The 23033-nt window shown below is 42.9% G+C and overlaps 1 protein-coding gene across 3 annotated transcripts; it reads right to left on the minus strand.

The window, feature by feature from the left end:
- Window positions 1–5402: 5402 nt before the first annotated feature.
- On the minus strand, window positions 5403–21033 carry INIP (INTS3 and NABP interacting protein). Of its 3 annotated transcripts, XM_082336604.1 has the most exons (7): window positions 20942–21033; window positions 20281–20477; window positions 19689–19775; window positions 14814–14940; window positions 10245–10347; window positions 7577–7667; window positions 5403–5796 (listed from the first exon to the last, which is right to left on the minus strand). In XM_082336604.1, exons 5-7 carry the CDS (start codon window positions 10280–10282, stop codon window positions 5701–5703), a joined length of 225 nt encoding a protein of 74 aa, XP_082192730.1. In that variant the 5' UTR covers window positions 10283–10347; window positions 14814–14940; window positions 19689–19775; window positions 20281–20477; window positions 20942–21033; the 3' UTR covers window positions 5403–5700. The 3 variants fall into 3 exon arrangements, with proteins under 3 accessions (XP_082192730.1, XP_082192729.1, XP_082192728.1); XM_082336603.1 differs by lacking the exon at window positions 14814–14940 and having other exon boundaries at window positions 20281–20388; XM_082336602.1 differs by lacking the exon at window positions 14814–14940.
- Window positions 21034–23033: the final 2000 nt, after the last annotated feature.

Here is a 23033-nt window from a genome sequence, read left to right on the forward strand (position 1 = left end):
CCCCTGTCCCAGCTGTCAGCCAGACACACATAGCTCTTGCTGGCAGAGAAACATGGAGACAGAAGCTTTGGCTTGGGCCCACATCTGGCCATTCCCACTTCTACAAGTAGCCACCCACTGACAGATGGAGAAAGTCTACAGTCATCCAGGCAGATGGCAGCTCTAATGTACTTCTACTTTGGGCATGAAATGATGGCTAAACCCCAGCATAATGGGCAAGTTTATCTGGTCCCTGTTGCGAAGAATGAAGTACACTTGCCCTTGCTTCCAAATGCCGAGTGTAATACTGCTGTCTTTTTATCACCATCCTCCCTACCCAAAATTTCAAACATAAAAGGCCCAAATTCTGCCCTACTTTGTTGTCTTCACCATCTGAAAAAAACAAAACAAAACAAACCCAAGCACTGATCTATCCATGAAAGCAAAGACAAACCAGAAACCAAAGAGCTCAGCATCTTCTAGGAGGGGGATATGAGGCAGCTGCTGGTATGGGATGCAGAGCAATAGTCTCCAGATGATGCCTCCCAACAGCTCGCTAATCAGGAGCTAATCCTGACAACCCCACAGGCTTTCTGTGTACCTGCAGGCATTGCAACCCCTTTACATTTTTCTCCAGCTGCAAAACTGATGATAACCGTAATTCAGTTTGCCCCATGGGAGGTTTCAGGTAATGCACTGAAAAAGCCTCTGAAGATGTAAAAAAGTCCATAAATTTACATATATTTTTTACAATGAGACATCTTTCCCTACTGAAACAAACTCACACTCTACCAACCTGTAATAGACATATGCTAATGGACAGTGCAACATATGTGTGTAGTGAAGGTGGCATGCAAGCTTGTGATTTGCACTTTTAAATGAACCAGTACAACTCTTGGGACCAAAATAAGGTAGATTTTGAACAACTTGCAGCCACAATCTACAAAACCTGCATGCCAAAAGTAGCACCTGCTGACACTAAAGTATCCATATTAGAGGCCTTAATGAGAACAAGTTGAGAACTGTGACACCACCTTTCATAGTTCAATGGCTGAATGCACCTAGCAGAGTGGAGGAACTGAGCCATTTCCCCACCCGTCATTAACTATTGTTTTTCATAATGTCCCACTGCACTAATCAAATTTTCTCCACTTAGTGTGTTGAACATGCTTTCTTCCTCTCTGAAAAACCTGTATTCAAGGAAGGAGTGTAAAAATAATCTCCCCAGGGAGGTATGTCACTTGATTCCTTCTATCAAGATCAAAACCCAAGAAACAAGGAGAAGGTGTTGTCTTTGTTGTAAAAAGTCTGGGGCAAGCTCTGTCATTCTAACAAATGCAGAAACTCACTGGAGCAAGCTTTTAACCTAACAACACGTGAAATCCACTTCGCCCACTAGTCTTCAAAGCTACTGTTCACTTCAGAAAGCTCTGTACAGTGTATTTTAGCCCAAGGATTCCCTCCAGCCTCCAAAAGTGTTTCAGAACACACTGATTACCAGACTTTCCAGACACAAGGGTGTTACTAGCAGATGCTATAGGATTTCCCCTGTGCATTAGCAAAACATATATCAGACATGTAAAGCTCTGGATGGGAAGACTCTTCCAGCTGGGTGCAGACAACCCTTGCCTCTCTCTCCACCTCCTCCTTCAGAGGCGTCTGTGCACACAGACCACTCGGCAGAGAGCTGCCTCCTCTTAGCTCTTCCCTTAGGATTCTTCTGTCTTTTTGGTTACCACCTGTTCCCTTGGACATGGGAATCAGCTTTGGTTTCAGTAGAAGTCCAGAGCACAGTGCACCGACCCTGTCCTTCAAGAAAACTTCCTATTTGCGCTGGTTTGACAGGAGGAATCATCAGTGCCACAGTTTTGACCAACAGGAATCATCCAGCTGCTTTCTCAGGTATCTTCCTGATTTTGAATATGCGTTTAAACAGACACAAGGTGAAAGAACATCACCTGCGTAAGACAGCTACTCTTAGCAATGCTTCTTCCTGGTGAATAAACCAAGCCCTGTTTTAACTATCATAATGCTTAAGAGGATGTGTTGAGATAGTCACTTCCTGATGCACATCTGTGGCTGCATGCCACACTATTCTGGGCTCATCGCCCTCCTTCAGCCCTTGTGCTCTGTCCCTGAAACTCTGCAAACGCAGTAAGTCAAGCCACAAAAAGTTGTGCACTCCAAGGCAGAGTTGTCTGCATTTCCTTCCACCAGTTCAAGCTCATGTTCCCTGTTACCTGGTTGATAATCGATACCTTCCTCTTTTTTCTGAAGATGCGAAAAGCCTGACCTCTTCATGCATTTCTACAAGGTCAGTGTCAGAGCACTGACCTCTCTGCCGTGCCGCAAAATGATAAATGACCTCCAGCCTTCAGGTGACACACGTGATCTAATAAAAGCCTAGAGCCATCCAAAGTGTCTACCTCAGACAGGACTCCTCAGCACGAACAGAATGGTACCCAGCTGCGTTCACAGGACTTGCAAATTACAGCTGGCTTGTCCTGTGCTGACTGCACATGAAGGCAGAAGTAGCATTTAGCTATTTTAACTGATTGAACACATCAAAGCAACTAGGAAATTCCTGGCAAGTGACATCAGGGGGTGTAATTTCTTTCCAATAATGAGTTTCATGGGGTATTCTGTCTTCTGACATAAAGTGCAAATATGTCAGGTACTATTGATTAGTTTCATACCGGTGCTTCTAAGATATCAGTAGAGTGAAAATACTAATAAAAAATGGAGACTAAACCCTGTAGTGGTAGGAAACCACATGTTTCCTACTACAGGTCAGGCTTCTTGTGTTAAAACTGAGCATTTTCCAGAGCCTATAATGGTGAGGAGATGGTGAGTGACTTCGGAAAATAAGGGTGTGGAGAGAAAACTTGTCCAGTGGAAGAAAAAGAGCACAGAGCTAAGAAGAAAGAAGCTGTGGTTCAGTTCTTTCAGTGCTTCCGTTGAAGGTCTTTAACTTCTTTACCTCATCTGTTCTTGACAGATTATGACTCTGCCATCACTTAGAAAGCCTGACCTCACTGTGTGTTATCCCACCTCTCATCTATCTGATCTTTTTGGTGTAAGACCTACCCAGTACTGTGAACTGCTCTCACCCCACCATCCAGCTCTGATATGGACTCTACACCAACCACCTGTGTTGAGTGGAAAGGCCTATTACTACTGTAGCAAATGAAATAAAATTACTCTTGAGTGATTATGTGTGTTAAGATACTTTCAGGTACACAGGTCAGCACTAGATTACAAGCCTTCTGCTTTTATGTGACCAAATTAATGGTCACTGCCAGAAGCAAGACATTCCAGACACTTCCTGGTTCAGGTATATTCTAACTGATAATGATTTGAATTTGAACATGCAATTCCAACAGCAGAAAAGATTTTGCTGAAATTACTGTACAGAGATAGATTAATGGTTTTAATACCGATTAATAGCGGAAAAGAAAAAGTAAGAGTGGCAAGACAAATTGATGTATCTGACACTAATTGCTAGAGTCTGTGGTTTCTAAGATAGAAGCTTCCATATACAACGTTTTTATCTTTGACAGTTAATTATATCTACATATATCACCAAGTCCCTCATGATTACACAGAATAATTTGAGGCATTATAACTTAAAAATATTACACCAACTGTGTCAATTTTCCCCCTCTTTTGAATACACCCATCTTTGAGCCCAGGCCCTGGATTTTCAAAAACAGATCTTTTGATAACTCGGATGAAAACAACACAGACAGCAAGTCTAACTCCTTCAGTGGAGCAACTATAGCTTTCCAAAGGAGAAAGATCTTTACTGTTTCATTGCCTGGATCATATGCAGTCTGTGCAGCAACACTGAGAGATCCCATAGTTCAGTTTGTTAGCACAGAGGATCTGTTTGTAGAGAAAGCAGACATTCTTTTGCCACTTTTCTCAAGGAAAAAAAACCCACTCTTTTAATGTTGAAACACCCGGCCTACTTTTTAAATTCAACTAAAATCTAAAATCCAAAATTCCTGCTGTATCTGTACCTTCTTTGCCTTTGTACGTTTCCAAGCTTGGACTGATTCATAGCTGTCTCTTCTACACACAGAGCTTTGCACATCTTTTTCTTCAAAGCATCTAAGATACTCAGCTCACACTGCAGAATAATGAGTAGTCAGGACGGCTTCATGGTGAAGTTACTCTTGATAATTAAAAAGAAAAAGCTACACAGAGCTAACCACTGAAAAGAGAAATGACAGTACTTCTTTCTCCATTGCCCACGAAAACCATCATCGTTACTGTGACTCACCACATCAGACCCCTCAAAAAAACACATGATATGAATAGTTCATGTTACAATTGCACGCTTTAAGCTCTATCAGGCCTCCTCCAAAAGATTCTCCTTCCTGAAAATGCTTCAGTATGCTACAGCTTCTGCAAGGGTCTGTACTCAGCTGAGGTATAGGAACGTGATGGCATTTTCCTCATACCTGCACCAATCTCTTGGCCCTCGCTCTGTTTTTTTACTCATGAGGAGTGGAATTGTTAACAGTGCTTACAGTTCAGTAATGCTTTCTGGGTTCAGGCAATCCCCTGCAGATGGAAACAGGATACCCTAAATCTAAGGAAGTCTGCAGACTATGACCTTGGAAACCTCATGGGACAGCTAAGTTTCTGCAAAGGACACAGCTGCTTCAAATTGGCACCAATTTAACAGATGCTTTCTGATTTCTGGTTCCCACTTAAGTTCTCTTGTTCTTTTTGTTTTCTAAAACTTGCCTCCATAGGTTAAGCAATCAATGTACTAGTATGATTGTATTAGTAAAGATGTGGAGATATAAGAATGTCTATGTACAGACTATTTTTCACTCTAAGTTACTTTATCCCCGTAGCATGATCACAATTCCAAAATAATTTACCTTAAGACGAACAGATTTCTTTTCAGCATGGAGCTGGAATTGGTTACCACAGGTAAAAACAGGAAGGAAAAAAAAGCAAACAAAACGAAACACACTAAGTATTGAAAAAGGTATGACTAGAAAAATATGACCTTTTAAACTGAATTGTCCTTGCAGACAAAACTTTCCATCTGAAATGTCCAGAAAAGTTAAGACTTCTTTTATTTTGTCTGTTAAAAGACTGTTTGAAACAATTGCTTTTTCCCCATTTTAATTAATTTTAATGTTTCACAAAACAAAATAAGAGGCAGGCACACTATATCTAAGGACTTGAGACCAGATGATACTACAACAGCAAACAGTACACTAGCAATGTTCCTGCATGGGGGCGGGGGGGGGAGAGAAAAAAAAAAAAAAAGACTAACTGATCCATTTGATAAATTCATGTCTGTTTTGATGGACAAAATTAACTTTTGTCTTTCATTCAAGTCAAATATAGTACCTGTACACAATAATAAGAAATACAAATGCTGACAGAGTGTGCATCTCTTGATGACCCTGGTTTGGACATTTATTTAAAGGAAGCACAGAAACAGGGAAGAGCAAGCGCTATGCACTTCACACACCAAGGAAGTCTTCCGTCTGATAGAGGAACAGAAATACAGGATAAAAAAAAAATCACTGTGCAACAACATTGCTTTTTCATCGTTAGAGCTCACCCTCCTGAAAGACGGCCACAAAAAATCCAGAAAAAAATAGGTTTTAAGATAAGTAAAGAAAATAAAAGGTCAGACAGTTCCTGCTGTGGACAAAAATCAGACCTTGCAGTTCTGAGAAACAACATTCCTTATTCTGCCTCAAGTCGAGGTAAGACAGGAAGAATAAGATTTCCAAATGCAGAATCTTGAGTTATGAAGTATCCTGAGGAATGTGCGTGTGCGTGCTGGAAAGAGAAAAACATTTGTTAAAGCATAACTCCCTGCAGTACTGATATAATTCAAGAATTTACAGCTTCTGCAGCATTAATTATTTATTTCTCCCAGTCTGCTCCTCAACTCTGATAGTCAAAACTAGCATTTTAGATCAGCCACATCTGAACAGGGCCCATCAAGGGAATTAACTTGGCCATTCCCTGCTGCTCTTTTTTGAGCAAATGCCACGGAGGTTGGGAGAGCAGTAATGAACTGACCACTCTCCTTTGCCTAGACCCCATACTTCCACTCCCATCTATAACCAACTAAGAGGTCTTGGTATGCGACAGCTGCCACATAGGACTGCCAGAAGTGTGCATCAGTAGTGTCACACAACCTGAGGCTGCATGTACAAATGACATGTGACCAGACACACTCCTGTACAACATGCAATACCAGCCTTCTGCTCATGTGATGTGTATATGCTTGTTCACCTGAGGGCAGCTGCTGCTTATGGCTCTGGACAACCTTTGTAAAATCGTGCATAGCCCTTCCCAGTTCAAAGGCTGGACTCCAGCAAGCTAGATGGCCTGCATATTTCTTCCTTCCACCACTTGGCAAAAGGCCTAGCGGATATCAAATTGAGCCTGAGCCAGCAGTGTGCCCTTGCAGTGATAAAGGCTACCAGCACAGTGGGCTACATCAGCAACAGGATGGCCAGCAGACCAAGGGAAGCTACCCATGAGGCTGCATCTGCAATACTGCGTTTGGTTTGAGATACAAACTGGATAGAGTCCAACGGAGACCCAAAGAGACAGCTAGGGGCTGGGCTGGAGCTCTCAGCGTCCAAGGGGATGGTGAGAGGACTGAGCTTCTTGTAGGAAGAAAAAGCTGAGGGGAGATCTTATGCTGTTTTCAGATACCCAGTGACAGGATACAGAGATGACAGAGGCAGACTCAGAGCCGAGAAAGGCTCTCAGAAGTCCATCCCTGGAGAGATTCAAAACTCAACTGGACCATGCCCTGAACAATGTGATATAGCACTGCTGTTAGTCATTCTTTGAGAAGGGCACTGGACTAGAAACCTCCAAGAGGATCCTTCCAGCCTACAATGTTCTGTGATCAACACAGGACACCAGCCAGAGCTCATTCCTGCTCCCATTCATTTTAGGAGAAGCTATCTGGGGCCTTTACTGCGTAACAGAAACACAACAAGGAATAGGATATGTGAACAGCTTTGCTAGTTTGCATCTCAACATTTTTCCCATTCCTGTGCCCTCTGCCAAATCATGCTGTCTAGAGTGCCAGGAAGGCAGGTGGCCATGCTTTCCTGCTCAACTTCCAATTTCAACACCAAAATCAGCCTCACTTGACATAAGCAAATTAGCAGCAAATAGAAGCCTGTAAATGTACCAGTAAGTTTTCCAAATCTTTCACCCCTGTCACTCCTAAGTGCAGAGTATTTACTTGGCATCTACTCAGATTCAACCAAGGAAACTGTGTGGCTAGTTCCCCCTATGCTTTGTGAGACATTCAGAAGTATGATGAAACTGACTCTTGACCAAGATGTACAAAACAGCTATGATGATACTGTAGGCTACATTCTTACAACCATATTGAGGGAGAATGAACTGATAGATTTAAGCTTTCATCATAACACAAGAAGAAACTTCATTTGTGACAAATACAGATATGTATGAAACCTAACCTCTAAAAGGGCTTTTCATTCTCTCTACGTGCAGGACTGCTCTCTGAAGGGATGCACATCTAAAACAGAGCCAAGCTAAACTCTGCGTGACTGTATCAGCTAACCTGCAGTGCAGCCTTCTGCTGTGCTGCGATGTGCTGTTGCTCAGCATGATCACGGAAATCCTTGTTCAGCGGTGATCTTGCAAGCGCAATGCTGCAAAAAAGAACAAGATGGAATGATACATACCACAGAAAAAAATGTGTCATTCTAGCCATAGATTCCATGACTTCCACAGCTCATGATTTATTTGACTCATGGCTTGACAATTGTTAACTATTGTTTGGAATTACTATTTGCTAACATAAGAGAGAAAACGAAAATGGAGTGACCACAGCTGTATCATTTGACCTAGCACAAACAACTGATGCCAAACTAAACCCAGAAGACTCAAAGTCCTGAAGCCTGTTGTGGCTGTTGCTTATGGGAGGAGTCCCATTGAAGTCAGTGGAACCACTGGTGTGCAACGACAGACAATGTCAGCAATTTTTAAAACAACAGCTTTATGTTTTCACCATTACTCAGTCATTCAGTGACTGGCCTAAACAACTGTGATAAACAGAAGCACTAACAAGAGCTCTGCAGTCTTCAGTACAAGACCAGTTCTTTAGCAGGTGGGTGGCAGATCACTGCTTATGGTAAAGGAGCTTCCTACTGATGTAGCTGAAATAATGATCCCTTGATGATAGCTTAGAGTACCTAAAATTGATTTTGCTTATCTATCTCAGTGCAGCATACATTAGGTTTCAAATTAAAATTTCTAAATAGGTTTTCTTGGCTTTTGTATCTTAAGACGTGTCCAGCTTGTTAACCAAAAAAGAAGAAATAAAAAGCAGACTTTTTTTTTCCCCCAAGTCTATGTAAGTAACATGATCAGCCACCCTCCAGATAGAGATCAGTGAGGGCTGCCATTAGAGCTGTATCACAAGGCAACTCACAACTACCTCTGAAACTGGCTCTGGAGACTGGTGCTGAAAGCCCAGCTCTCCTCAGTCATAGAGACAAAAGTATGAAGGACAACAAGGGATCCAAGCAAACTCATCAGCTGACCTTTCCCAGCAGCTTCAATGTCAACAGCTGATTTAGTAAATCAGTTTTTCAAAAGCAGCCATGCTCATGAAAGACCTTTAGCCAAATCCACGCCTAAATGCATAATGAAAGCTAAGTAACAATCCTCTGAACAGATTTTACCACAAATATTAAGATAAGCTTCACTGCTCGACAAAAGTACTACTCAGTTTCTTTAAAACACAGTAGTTTCAGTTATTTTGAAGGTATTTATTTTGCATTTAATTTTGTACCCTCTAACTTTTCAATATGATTTCTGTAGATAATCTTAAGGCTTCATCATAGGCTGACACTTTTCAAGAGACGTCTTCCATTCTTGGATAGAGGATTCCCATATGCAAAGGCCAGAAATCAATTAACTTATTCACCCTTATGCTGGCCATGCCTCACTGTTGTGCTTTAGGTACATCAAGCTTTTTTCTGTCAAGTTTGCAGAATTTCTGTGGTCTCGTTTCTGACAACTCTGCGGTCCAAAACCTTTGGCACAACACCCCTGCCACAGAACTGTCAGCTTCTCAAAAATCACACATTAGCCCACCATGCCAAAGCAGAGAGTTTGAGTGCTGCTTTGTAGGTTCACCCCCATCCCCACCTTCAAAATTAGTACATTCTAATTCTGCTCACTAGCATATAGTGTTATTTTTCCTTAAAGAAAGAAGGCGGCAAACAAGCACTCCCTGGAACTCTGCCAGACTTGCAATGAAGTATGTAAACACTGTAGCCAGGAGTCAGGGGTTGTACATAACAGTATGATATTTCTATTTTCTTCTCTAATCAATAATTTTGCTTGAATAATAACTGTATAGAGAGTCACTCAGAGAACTAACTCAGGTGATTGCAAACAGTCTGCATGCTTTTTGACAGTATGAAGGAATTAAAAGTGAGCTAGAATCTCCTTGAAAAAAGACACAGGCAGCATTCATACTGTATTCAGAGCATTTGACTCTTGTAGAGACACTGCATGTAACAGACTGTGTCTAGAATATGGCACTGCTCTTACTTCATGCTAACCCAGAAGTTCAACTATCTCTATTTCTCCACGTAAACCAGCACGTGATTTTCTAGTTACTGATTTATAACAAAAATCTAATCTTTTTGTCTTAAGTTGGAGACAGCTCCCAAACTCAGATGAGATGTAGAATCCTTACGGTGTAGAATCATCCTTATGATGAACCTACCTTATGGTGTAGAATCATCCTTACAACACAGCATCTTTTACAAGAAGATCTGCAGTAATATAAACTGGCTGTGTCTTGCACACAGGGAGTTTCAGGGATAACACACTTCATGCTGTAACCGTTCTTCTCTAAACACACAGTACCCTGAACCTAATGGTCCGCTACTTCCATTCCTTAGGGCATTTTAGCTTAATAATTAAATGCTTTTTCAGTGCCTGCTACCTTATTCTTCTTTAAGGTTGACATTTGAGTAAGCATATCTGCTTCTCCCCTTCTCAAATGGAAATTATCTAAACCAAAATTCAAGGTCTGTAAGCAATTTTAAATACTAATATGTTCCTAAAGTGCAACGTCTATCTGACTGGTTATTGAGGATGGTCAGAAAACACTTCTGGTAAGTGTTTGTCTAAGTTTACAGATCACTTGCTATTTTTTTTTCCTTTGATGTATCCAGTGATGTCCAAACAGGTCTAAGAACATAAAATACCTGGCTCCAGGGTGATTTGTGGAAGACTGGTTTTGCATAAGTAACTTTCTCTTCTCCTTGTCTAGTTCTGCCAGGATTGCAACCCTATTTTTATTCTGGAAACCTGGTGGGAATGACAGAAAAATATTAGAGAGATTTACTTGATTTCTATGGCCCAACTCTAACCTTGTGGAATTAAAAGTCTCTGTACAATATGACATTATGATGAATACGCTAATCTTTAAAACTTTGCACCCATCTGAAAGGCTATTAATAAATAGATTTCATTTTTCCTTTTCTCATTTTACAACATGAAATAGCTTCCTTAAGCTGTCATACATATTAATACATTTTGAAATATAGGTTTCTGTCTTGAGTTAGATCCTACCCCTTTCCAAGCCAGCTCTGGAGCTATAAACAAGATAGACGATCAAATACTTGCCTTTCAAAAAAAAGTAAACTTACCAGGTTCTAGATTTAAAATGAAGTCACTGAACATGCAACTCAATGATAATAAAGGAGTAATACACTCATGGGGCCTAATTTCTCATGCCACTGAACTCAAACTATAATACAAGTTTTACATATATAACGGGTAAGAATGAGATGACCACTAAGCTTGCACATGTGCTTATATAAAAAAAAAATACAACCTTTTATTCAATCTGTGCAGAAAGGTTTTAGTTTTAATGTATTGCTGTCCTTACATATACACACTACCCTTAGCCTGAGTATGACCACAGTGGAGTATGACCACAATGCTGGAACAGAAAAGCAAAATTAAACTGTTTGGACACAATACAAGAACATGGCCTTTATTTGCTCTGTGCATCATTATCCCAAAGGGACCTTGTGTACTAGAGAAGGGGTCAGGAAGTAGAGTGAGTGAGTGAATTTAGAAAATGCCTAAAATAGCTGCTATTTTTGTATTTTCAAAGTTGCCTTCTAAATGAAAATGTGGCAAAACTGCTGCTCTTACACAGCACTCTTATATGGTAAAGGATCTTATTGCAACCACCAAATAAACCAGATACACAAGTCCCAGCTGTTGCCCAGTATGCCTGTACAGCACAACTGAGGACAACAGCTACAGAGCTGACTCTTACAGGCCTCTGTGCCACTAAGGACACTCCTGACGTCAAGAATATACACTTTCTTTTAATCTCTAATTTGCTGCTATTCTATAAATATCAAGCCACTACGCTGTAATAAAAAAAAAAAAAAAACAAACACAAAACCAGATGTAAAAGTCAAGTTATCTCCTTTATTTCCTCCACACAAAAAGTCAAAGTCATTCCCATTGGAAATTGCTGTGTGTTGTGCTCCCACCCTGAGTGCTGTTTTAGTAACACCACTAAAAAATGGTAGCCCACAAGCTGTTAGGAAGGCCAGACACGGTAACTCTTAAGGGGAGTATTAGAATGTCAAGGTAAAGTGATTTCAAATTTATATTCAGTAGCTGCACTCAAAGTTCATTCCCTTTGAGAGATCTTCTCTTGCTGCTCAATTACATAATCCAATATTCCTTTCATCAGCATGGCTCAGTGAAGCAGACAATTATCAGGTAGAAACCTTCAACTCTAAATAATAATTTGCATCCATATTGCCTTGCTATCAAACCCTCACCTTTTTCTTTTACTATGCCTAACATACACACCCCTAAGCCTCAGTGTCTCAGAGTTCTCAAAAGCAGCAGTTGTTCGATTACATTTTACTGTGGTTTTATGCAAGATTACCCATAATCATCTTCACATTTGTTAACAGATTTTTAAATTAAATTTAATTGATTGCTATTTTTCCATCTGTTAATGTCTCCTTCCCATATGGCATTAGTTCCACTTAAACTCTGTTTTGTAAGTGTATTGATTAAGGTCTTCGATGTTTCTTTGCTCTTTAGGTATGGTACACTATCTTTTTTTGAACACCCTACACTTGCAATGAGTTTAAAACATTAAAACACAGCTGAAAGTGTGCTCTAAGAGATACAAAGGCTGAGAGATCTTGCTAACAAGCTAAGATTTAACACTTCTGAGTTGCAGCTAGCCCAGACTTTACTTTCTTGTAAATTCTGGAGACAATGCTGTAATAGCATGACTGAAATACCTCTAAGAGGATCTGAGCTAAAGTGATCGTGTCTGTATGCTCATCTTACATGGTTTTCAGCCAAAAAGCTTAATACTTGACATATTACTCACCAGCCTTCTGCTAGTGCTTGTTTATCCCAAACTGCATAAATCTTAAACGCATGCTTGGAATTCAGACAATATGGTGACTGAGGCAAGAAAAAGGAGACCGCTTTTTAATACAAGTTGCTGTCAGCTAAAAAATAAAGACTAAGTATGCTTACATTTACCATGAAGCAGATGGTATGATTCAGAAAGGCTTGAGACATGTGTAAGAATAAAATTTTAAATGCTGTTTTTAAACTGTGATCAGAAACTGTGCAAGACTATCACTGTCTTTTAGTTTAGTACGAGTCTTGCTACAGTATCTTACGGCAGATAAGGGATTCAGAAGAAACCCAGATATTTTTTCTTCCTTTTCTGATTCCTCTACTAAGAGAGATCTTTTTTTTTTTTTTTAAAAAGAGAGGTCTTTTTAAAAATAAAAAGTAGTATTTTGCTCTAGACTTCAGACAATGCCCATCAGCAACCTGCTGTACTGAAAAAGTCATTTGTTGAAGAGAACTTATTAATGATAAACAGAAAAAAGCCTGCTTGAGAAAATGGAGGAGGACATCCAACATGTACATGTTAGTGCTCCTCAGCTGAGCAATGTGAAGTTCCTACAGGTATTTTAAACTTTTTTAAAGTGCAAAGTAAAACCTGTTAATTTAAAAGTTAATAATGGAGGGGGCGGGACATGAGAAATCCATTTTAGAAAGAAAATCTGGCATCCTTACAAAATAATTCATCATTCATAAGCGAGACTTCCATTTAGATTCTTCCCTGCCCAGGACCCCAAAGTGCTTCCATAAAAACCAACCTGAAACAGCCACAGAAGTTTCCTACTTCAATTATAAAGAAAGTAATTTTTCATTTGTAGATTTGATATGTCTGTTCTGCTTTCTAGTACTAAAAATGTGGACATGCAAAAAAAAAAAAGCCATCCTTAGTATACACCAGATTCTCATCTATGAAAGGAAGCATAGATTTTCAAACATAGCAACTTCTTAATAAAGCTTTAAGTTTAGACTTCCCTTAACTGGGCTGAGTTGCACTACTACTTAGAGTTTAAGCAGTTCATGAATATTGCAGTTCATTAATATTCTCTGCTTTGCAGACACAAGAGTCCTGACAAAATGACCCTTTCAAGGCAGCTAAATAGACTAATGGCAGTGTCAGATGTCAAACTGAGCACCTGGATCTTCAGATTACTCTAAGGTAGCACATTCAAGACATTTAACATTTAAACCTGTTCTATCTGACAACTGTATTTCTGACATCGAGCATTGTATTAAGGGCTCCGTGCAGGAGCTAAAAGTTTACTTGCACTGATGTTTTGCATGTGAAAGGCAGAAAATCAGAGAAAGTTGAAGCCTTGCTGAGTGATACTGGGAGCTTTAAGAGCTCACAGCAAGCTTTGCTCTTTAACCTAATGCTAACACCTAATCCTAACACCCAATCCTACCATCCTGCCTATGTCAGTTAGTTCTACTAGCTAACTCTGCATGGCAAGAAACAGTATTACCTTTATCTACTTTTGAAGTTCTTGCTTTTAATCTCATATCTTTTCCCTGATCTGTTGCTTGCTTCAAATTCACGGTATGTGTAAGTTTTTTCTAATACGCGTTATTTATCATTTGTCCATAGATGTGTAGTGGCACGAAAGAGTCCTCCAACACTTTGTGTTCAAGACACATGTAAAAATGGTTTCAAATGATACTTCTACTTGGAAAAATGGTTTCAAAGCTGGATGTCTGCTCTAAGGTCTGTACAATAAAAAGCACCATCACTGCACACTGTTCTGCCTGCTCAATTCAGAAAGCATTTCACAGCCATTTCTTTACTGAAGTGCATGCTTTCATAAATGGTAGCCTTCATGAAGTGAGGCAGCAACCTCTTAAAAAGCAGAATCTAAAGACCTTATTAAACACACAACGCTTCGGAAAAAGGATGGAGTAAGTGTATTTTGATTTCCTTTTCCACTTACGACTACTGGCATCACAATACATCATCTAATAGTCTGCTGCACATCAATGCTTTTCAGTAACAATTTACATTTGGATATGCTTTCATATACGTGTGTGACAATGAAACAAAAGGCACATTAGTAATTCAGTAAATTAACTTGAATTACTAAAAGGTATATTAATATTTTGTCTGTCCCTCCATAAAACAACTACATGCATAGCTGAATGTAAGTTGTTGACTGCTTTATGGCCGCAAAGTTCTCCAAGGGAGAAATACACTGCAGCCCTCAAGTACTAGGAGGTGCTTTGAAAGCACTCTTGTGATTAGAATTTCAAAGATGAGGGGCTGCATACGACTGCAGCAAAGCCAAACAAAATTGATCAAAAGTCTTACTTCAGGCCATTGCTTTAAACTAAAGTTGCTGGGGGAGGGGAACCTCAATCCATCCCACTCCTACCAGTTTGATGCCAGTGCCAGCAACCTGGAGAAGCATCACAGGTCAGCAGGAGAGCACCTGAAGAGTTGCACAAAGGAATTCCAGCCACTCCAGCAAGTCAGCTTCATCAGGGGCCCAACTTAAATGCCTGTATGCAAACGCACGTAGCATGGGGAATAAACAAGAGGAGTTAGAGACGTGCGCACACCTGCAGGGCTATGATCCTATTGGCATCACAGAGATGCGGTGGGATGGCTCCTTATGACTGGAGTGTTGGAATGGAAGGATACAGGCTCTTTAGGGAGGACAGGAGGGAAGACATAGAGGGGGTGTCACCCTCTATGCCAATGACCAGCTGGAGTGCATGGAGCTCTGCCTGCGGATGGATGAGGAGCCAACCACAAGCTTATCAGTCAGGATTAAAGGGAGGGCAGGGACAGGTGACATTATAGCAGGGCTCTGCTACAAGCCACCCAACCATGAAGACTGAGCAGATGAGGCCCTCTACAGAGAGACAGCAGCAGTCTCACATTCACATGCCCTGGTCCCTCATGGGGGACTTCAACCACCTTGGTATCTCTTGGAGTGACAACACAGCAGGGCATAACCAGCCCAGGAGGTTCCTGGAATACGTTGATAACTTCCTTCTCCAAGTGACAGCTGAGCCAACGAGGAGAGGTGCTATGCTGGACCTTGTTCTCACCAACAAGGAGGGGCTGGTGGGGAGTGTGAAGCTCAAGCGCAGCCTTGACTCCAGTGACCATGAAATGGTGGAGTTGAAGATCCTTAGGGCACCGAGGAGGGAACATAACCCCCATTTTTAAAAAGGGAAAAAAGGAAGACCTGGGGAACTACAGGCCAGTCTCACCTCTGTGCCTGGCCAGATCACAGAGCAGATCCTCCTGGAAACTATGCTAAGGCACATGGAAAACAGAGGTGACTGGTGACAGCCAACAGGCCTTCACGAAGGGCAAACTGTGCCTGACAAATTTGGTGGCCTTCTACCACCCTGGGGTTAGAGCATTGGTGGATAAGGGAAGAGCAACGGATGTCATCTACCTAGACTTGTGCAAAGCATTTTGACACTGTCCCACACAATATCCTTATCTCTAAATTGGAGAGACATCGATTTGATGGACGGACCACTCAGTGGACAAGGAATTGGCTGGACGGTCACACTCAAAGAGTTGCAGTCAACAGCTCAATGTCAGTGACAAGTGGCTTACCTCGGGGGTCAGTATTGGGACCAGCGCTGTTTAACATCTTTGTCAGGGACATGGACAGTGGGATTGAGTGCACCCACAGCAAGTTTGTGGATGTCACCAAGCTGTGTGGTGGGGTCAACACGCTGGAAGGAAGGGACGCCATCCAGAGGGACTTTGACAGGCTGGAGAGGTGGGCCCGTGCAAACCTCATGAAGTTCAACAAGGCCAAGTGCAAGGTCTTGCACATGGGTCGGGGCAATCCCAAGCACAAATACAGGCTGGGTGGAGAATGGATTGAGAGCAGCCCTGAGGAGAAGGACTTGGGGGGTTTGGCTGATAAGCTCAACATGACCAGCAATGTGCGTTCACAGCGCAGAAGGCCAACCATATCCTGGGCTGCATCAAAAGAAGCGTGACCAGCAGGTCAAGGGAGGTGATTCTCGCCCTCTACTCTGCTCTTGTAAGACCCCACCTGGAGTACTGCGTCCAGCTCTGGGACTCCCAACATAAGAAGGACATAGACCTGTTGGAGCAGGTCGAGGAGGGCCACAAAGATGATCAGAGGGATGGAGCACCTCTCCTGTGAGAACAGGCTGAGACAGCTGGGGCTGTTCAGCCTGGAGAAGAGAAGGCTCTGGGGAGACCTTATAGTAGTCCTTCCAGTACCTGAAGGGGGCCTATAAGAGAGCTGGAGAGGGACTTTTTACAAGGGCACGTAGTGATAGGACAAGGGGTAATGGCTTCAAACTGAAAGAGGGTAGATTTAGACTAGATATAAGGAAGAAATTCTTCACTACAAGGGTGGCGAAACACTGGAACCGGTTGCTCAGAGAAGTTGTGGATGCCCCATCCCTGGAAGTGTTCAAGGCCGGGTTGGATGGGGCGTTGAGCAACCTGGTCTAGTGGAAGGTGTCCCTACCCATGGCAGGGGGGTTGGAACTAGATGATCTTTAAGGTCCCTTCCAACCCAAACCATCCTATGATTCTATGACACTATGCTTGCACACAGATCAGACTCAAGACGCAGAGCAGCGAAGTTTGTAGATGATGACATAATTCAATGCAGAACAGCACAATCTTCCTTTTTAACACAGGCTCGGCGAACAGAATGCTACACCTAGCTGCTCACTGTGGTATGTGAATGTGCTCATATGCCTTCATGCCAAAAGGATAAACAACTGCCAAGACAGAAAGAGACCTTGTAGAATTGCTACAGCCTGAAGCATAGAATTCTGTACATCAAGAGCTTGGTTCTTTCAACATACCAGAACTCTTCTTTTCAGAAAAGTTCAGCCCTGTCTGAAGCAGGACCTGTATTTCTTCCACCTGTGGACACCTAAAGGAGAGTCCTTCCTGAGCAGTCACATTTCTCTCATCTCAGAGGCCTTCCTCTAGGAGAACTCACACATGGGAGTCTTTAATTTAGTAACACGCAAGGTACACTCTGGCCTTCTGTGCACAAGCACAAGCATTACAAGAGCAGCCTTATTAACGAATGTTGTGTAAGTACTGTGAAATTTGCTGCAGAAGCAGTGTATTACTGAGCACCTGAAAGTAATTTCTATAATTTAGAAGATGATTTCCCCCCCCACTACCAAAATGTACCACTCTGCTCTATGAGCTCATCTTGTGGACAATACACAGCATGTTAAAAGCTTTTCCATTTCTTTTAAATGCTGTAATCAGTCTCATGCAATCAGTGCAATCAGTTCCATGTGGTACCAACGGCCTGAAGTAAGGTTTTCATTCAATTCTCTTTGGTTTTGCTGCACTCATATGCAGTGCCTCATCTTTGAGATTCTAATCAAAAAGAGTGCTTTACTAAGAGTCCAATGAATTAAAGAAAGTCCAGTCCACAAAATCTTAACCTTTATAGTCCTAGTCTGCAATTAACAGAAAACTCAATTAACTCCTAGAAAAATAGCTGGTACTGATTAAAGGGAAAGAAACAACTCAGTACAAAAAATTACTAACACAGTCTACCTGTGTAGAAGGCTAATGTTTAATTCATCCTTACAGTTCTGTATGAGTAAGTGCTACCATTCATAAGTAAACCCCTGCTCCTTTTGTTCAAGAAGAAGGAAATGAGAGAATTAATTGCTTGAACAGCACCAATATGTGTGCCATGCAACAAGCATTTGTCTCAATCATTTTCACTACTACACTACATCTGGCCAAGAGAAGGTACAGAGGCCTTGAACTGTTGCTCATATTTACCTGTTCCTTTCTAATTTTAATAGGTGTATTACTTATAGTCTTATTTGGGTGATTAAACTTAATAATGTTTCTTGCCTGCTTAGTGCAAATAATTTCCATATGATAATTAAGCAGTTCCTTTAGTCAGTCTCTAAAGGGTATCTCAAAGCATAAAACCAGATTTCAAGGCTCTATTAAATTCTAAGCCTCTGGAATTTGGAGGGAAGCAAAGGCATTCTGGCACAAAAATCCCTATCCTAATTCTCAGTAAATTCACATATTCAAGAAAAAGTAGCTTTAACTCTCCATGACAACATTCTATTCCTTGCAATGATGCTGACTTGGTATTCACAGAATAAAGCAAGATTTACCATGGCATACCAAAAACTTCTGAGAGTTAAAATTGGCAGACATCTATCTGCAATCGGCAGTACTCCTCTCTCAACACTTTATAAAAGCTCAACAAACGTTACTAAAGCTACCTTCTTTTTGTCAAGTAGCAAATAAAATCTGTCTTTTGGACCAACCCATTTCTTCTGTTTTGAAAGCAGAGGGCCGTTGTGCGGGGAGGAAACCACACAAGTGATGTGGTACCCCTTCAAAGTATCAGCACTTCAGAATTAATTACACCCAGCTTTGCGGGACTGCTTTCCCAGGTAAGGACACTTACACATAAATGTGCATGAAGAAGTCTCAGGCTGCTGGGAAACAATTCTGAATTAATTTCTCATAACCAGCAAGTGAATTGTCATACTTGAGAAGCCTTTTTTCTCCTCAGCTCTTCCACAGAAGAGACAAGCCTCAGAGTTCCACTAAGACTTCCAGAAAGCACCTCTAGAGGGCGATTTAAGACCCTCCTTCAATTTACCGTGTGACCCACCTGCCCGCTCCCCCAGACCCTAATGCACATGCTAGGTAGATGGACCATTTCTAGGTATTTCTAGGACCATTTCCACGTCTTGAACGATTTTATGGATGCAATTCAGATGCGTCATCATGCAAAGAAACATTCATTGGAGTTAGCATTACGATTTTATTTGGCTTTTCCTCCTAGGCCTGGCCGCTTGCTATCTATCCTTAACAGCTATTACTGCCTGGGTCTTGCTGCACCCAACATGGAATATATTAGACTTCTGGCTGTTCCCTGATACTGAGCCCAAGAGCTGCAAGTCACCTTCAATGCTAAGCATTGTAAGGGTCGAGAGATGCTTCAGGAAATAGCTACAGCACCACAGGCATGACAGGTACTTCATAACTTGAGCACGAAGGAACACATAGTAATTCAAATTAAATAACCAGCCATCAGTGGTCTCTTTCAAGCATTTAATGTGTGTGTTTTCTCCCAGAAGGCTTGCTTACATTCTGCTACTTTCAGCCCCACCTTCCTGCTTCTCTTCCCCTTTTTGCTCTTTCTATACAATAACTTATGGTTTTGGTGACTTCACTAACATTTTGCACATAGTCTTTCCCCTTGAATACTTAGATTAAAACCTACCTTGTCCTGAAGGATTTGCTGCCATCCCTCAATTTTCAGCCCTAGTTTTATTCAGCTGCAGTTCAAATCTTTTAACGCCACAAATATCTGCAAAACAGGCACAATATAAGATAAACATATGCCTTTAAAAGAAAAGCTTGGATTTCATTCTGTTATAGATTTTGTAAATGTGGCGACTGTTACAAAGCATAAGCCAAACACAGCATGTGTATTGCTTAAAACATGTAATACTATTTATATTGTTCTGACTGAAATTTTTCGCTTGAAATATCAACAGTTGTGATGAATTCTTTTTCGGATTCTAGTAACTTGAGAATAACCTTTAGTCATTCTGGAGTCATGCACACTTTTTCCTAAGACATGCACGCTTCTTCCTGACAAAGTACGTCAGACTACACTTAAGAGCCATGTTAAAGTATTATACTCCTTAAATGCTAAAGCCCTGAAAGACCTCAGTTTAGGGCCTAACTCAAGAAAACTGATTCTTTGAGGTAAGAAAACCTAAATCCCAGCTAGAAGGCCTGCTGAAGGCTACCATCCTCACAGCTGTGGCAGAACTAAAAGGGATGCCCACTCCTCAGCCACACCTCACCTCGGGCCACCGTCAACTTCTGTCTCCATTCAGGTGCCGGGCTGTGAAGTGCGGTGGCGAAGGGCTCCAGCTCAGCCGGGTGGAGGGGAGGGACGGCAGCACCGAACCCTGCGGGAAGTGTGGATCAGTCGGTCAGATCCCAACAGGAGGCCAGGGAACAGGTGCACCCCCGAACTGCGGGTCCCTGAGCAGCAACGCTAGCGCAACGAAAAGGTAATTAAACAACGGTATTAATAAAGGGCAGTGACACCGGTCAGAACGAGTTTCTCCATGAGAAATGGCCGGACCCGGACGGCGGCAGCGGGCCGGGGAGAGGCGCCCCGGGGGGCCAGTGACCGCGGACCCGCTGCGGCCCGCCCAGGTCCGCGGGGCCCCGCCAGCGGCTCGCAGGCCGCTGACAGGCGGGCACCACGCCGAGAGCCCCGGGGCGCGGCGGGGGGAACCGGGCTGTGAGGCGGGGAGCCCCGGCGGGAAGGGGACGGGGGGGCGCCGGAATGGACTCTCCCTGCCCCCCCCCCCCCCCCCCCGTCCATGTGGACTCTCCCGCTCACCATCTCCCCCCCCCCCCCGCCTACAAGGGACGGACTCTTCCGCTCTCGCCCTCCCCGGGCCGGCGGGGACGGGGCCGCCCGGGCCGGGCCCCTGCCCTCCCGCTACCCACCTGCCCGCGGGCTCAGCTCCGCTCCGCCGCTGCCCCCGCCGCCCGCCCCTAGCCGCAGCCCGGCGGCCTCACGGCCATCCCGCCCCACCCCCTTCCCGACGGGGCTCGTCCCGCCCAGCCCCGCCGCAACCAATCAGCTCGCGGCACATGCGCATGACGCAGCGACGGCGCGACGACGCCCCCTCCGCCCGCCCCGTCTGTCTCCTTCCCGGGCGGCGGCGATGCGCGTCACCTGGCGTAGTTTGACGGACAGGTCGGAGCGGCCAGTCCGCTTCACGGGGACTTCAGCCATCAGCGTGGTTAAATGGCGGGGGGGTGGGGAAAGAAAAGTGGAAGGGTGGTTTAATTTTTTCTCTCGGCCACGGAGTCTGAACACGTCAGGAACGAGTGCTCGGCACCGAGTCCCGAAGGGGCTGCGCGTTCGTGTTGCTGCGGCGTGGCTTGCGTCCCAGGCGTCGAGTGGCGGCTGTGTAAACGAGAGCGTCTCCTGCTCGGCCGCCCGGCCCGGCCCGGCCCGGCCCGGCCCGCAGGATGAGCCGTACCCTACGCACCCCCGCCGACTGCTGCCTGCGCCCCCGTGGTTACGAGGCTGCAGCTGGACTCCAGCCCGGCTGGGCCGTGACGGGGTCTGTGGGCCTGAACAGCCGCGCCCCCCATCACACACGGCTAAAATCAGTTCTTAAGCACTGCCATAAATAATAGCACAGGCTGCAAACAGATGGGGCCAACGCTGACCTCTGGCTAGCCAAGAAAGCCGTCACTTTGCCTACTTAGGTTTTATACGCAGGGCTTTTTTTAAGGCAGTAAATAATTTTAATGAAAGGCCCCTTTTTTAGAACCAAATTTAAAGGTAAGTACAGAAAATCAGTTAGTTTTTTTTTTTTATTAAGTCTTAGTTCAAGATGTCTCTAGTTAGATACGTTTTTACTGCAAGATATTCAGCTTTTTAATACTGAGGTTTTGGTGGTGTATGTAACAGGCGTTTCTGAGCAAAAAAGACACTGACTTAGGGCAAGGGCGATCTTGGATCTGGTAGTCAAACCTTCTGTACACTGCAGGGCATTTAATTTCATCTGCTTCCTCTTCCATCAAGTCTTAGAAGACCATAACCTCATCACTCTCCAGGTTTAAAGTGGAAAAAGGGCTTATTAAAACGTGGTGTTTTAGTTATGATGGGATTATTTATATTGATAAGAACATACACAGGGTATACACAGTGCTAAATGCCACCCTAGTCTGTTAGCTTGGACAATCAAATAGATACATAATTTTTCAAGGTCTTCTGCCACAGCCAGCTATACTAGATGACATAGAAATAAATTACATTTTTGACACTGTACAGAATGTATAAAAATCCCGTCAGTATCTATAGTAATTGTTTCATTGGACTTAAAATGGTGTGTGTTAGTAGTATGCATACAAATTCTGTGAGATAGGGAATGTTCTGCTAACCAAATATGCTGTCTCGTCCATGCATTTATACTTACTTTTCAAAGCCTCACTAAGTGTGAAAATTGTAAAACTGAACAAATTTATTTCTAGAGGCTTGTAACAACCAGATTTAGAATTTGGTTACCTAGATTGTTTGCCTGGTAAAACTCATCTCTGGGTGTTTGCGTGTGTTAATTAAAACTCAAACCAGCACCCGAGCAACCAGCAAACATCTGACAATCTCGGGGAGTTTTCTGTTTGCTTTAAAGCTGTGTTAAATAATACTGTGGAAAGCAAACATTGCTGCCTTTCCCACACACAGGCATTATTTTCAACTCTTCTCTTTGCCTGAACAGGTGATTGAGCGCCTTCCCTCCTTCTGATGTTTTGGGGTTGTTTTTTTTTCATTTTTGTAATTTCTCATTGTCCCTTGAGAACCATCGTACGTGCTAATTTTTTTCGTTTTAATTATTCTCTCTTGGATGATCTGCAGCCCATTTTACCTCAATATCTTGCTTGTAATCCTTAACTGCTGAGAAGCATTGCAAGTGAAGAGCAGTGCAGTGCCCAAGCTAATAATCCTACCTGGTGCATTTCTCTGCATTGTCATGCCAGGACTGAGGATGTAAGTCATTCTGAAAAGCTGCAGTTTGAGATGGAA

This window comes from Platalea leucorodia, assembly GCF_965183815.1.
Source record: "Platalea leucorodia genome assembly, chromosome: Z".
In the NCBI taxonomy this organism is placed as follows: Eukaryota; Metazoa; Chordata; class Aves; order Pelecaniformes; family Threskiornithidae; genus Platalea; species Platalea leucorodia.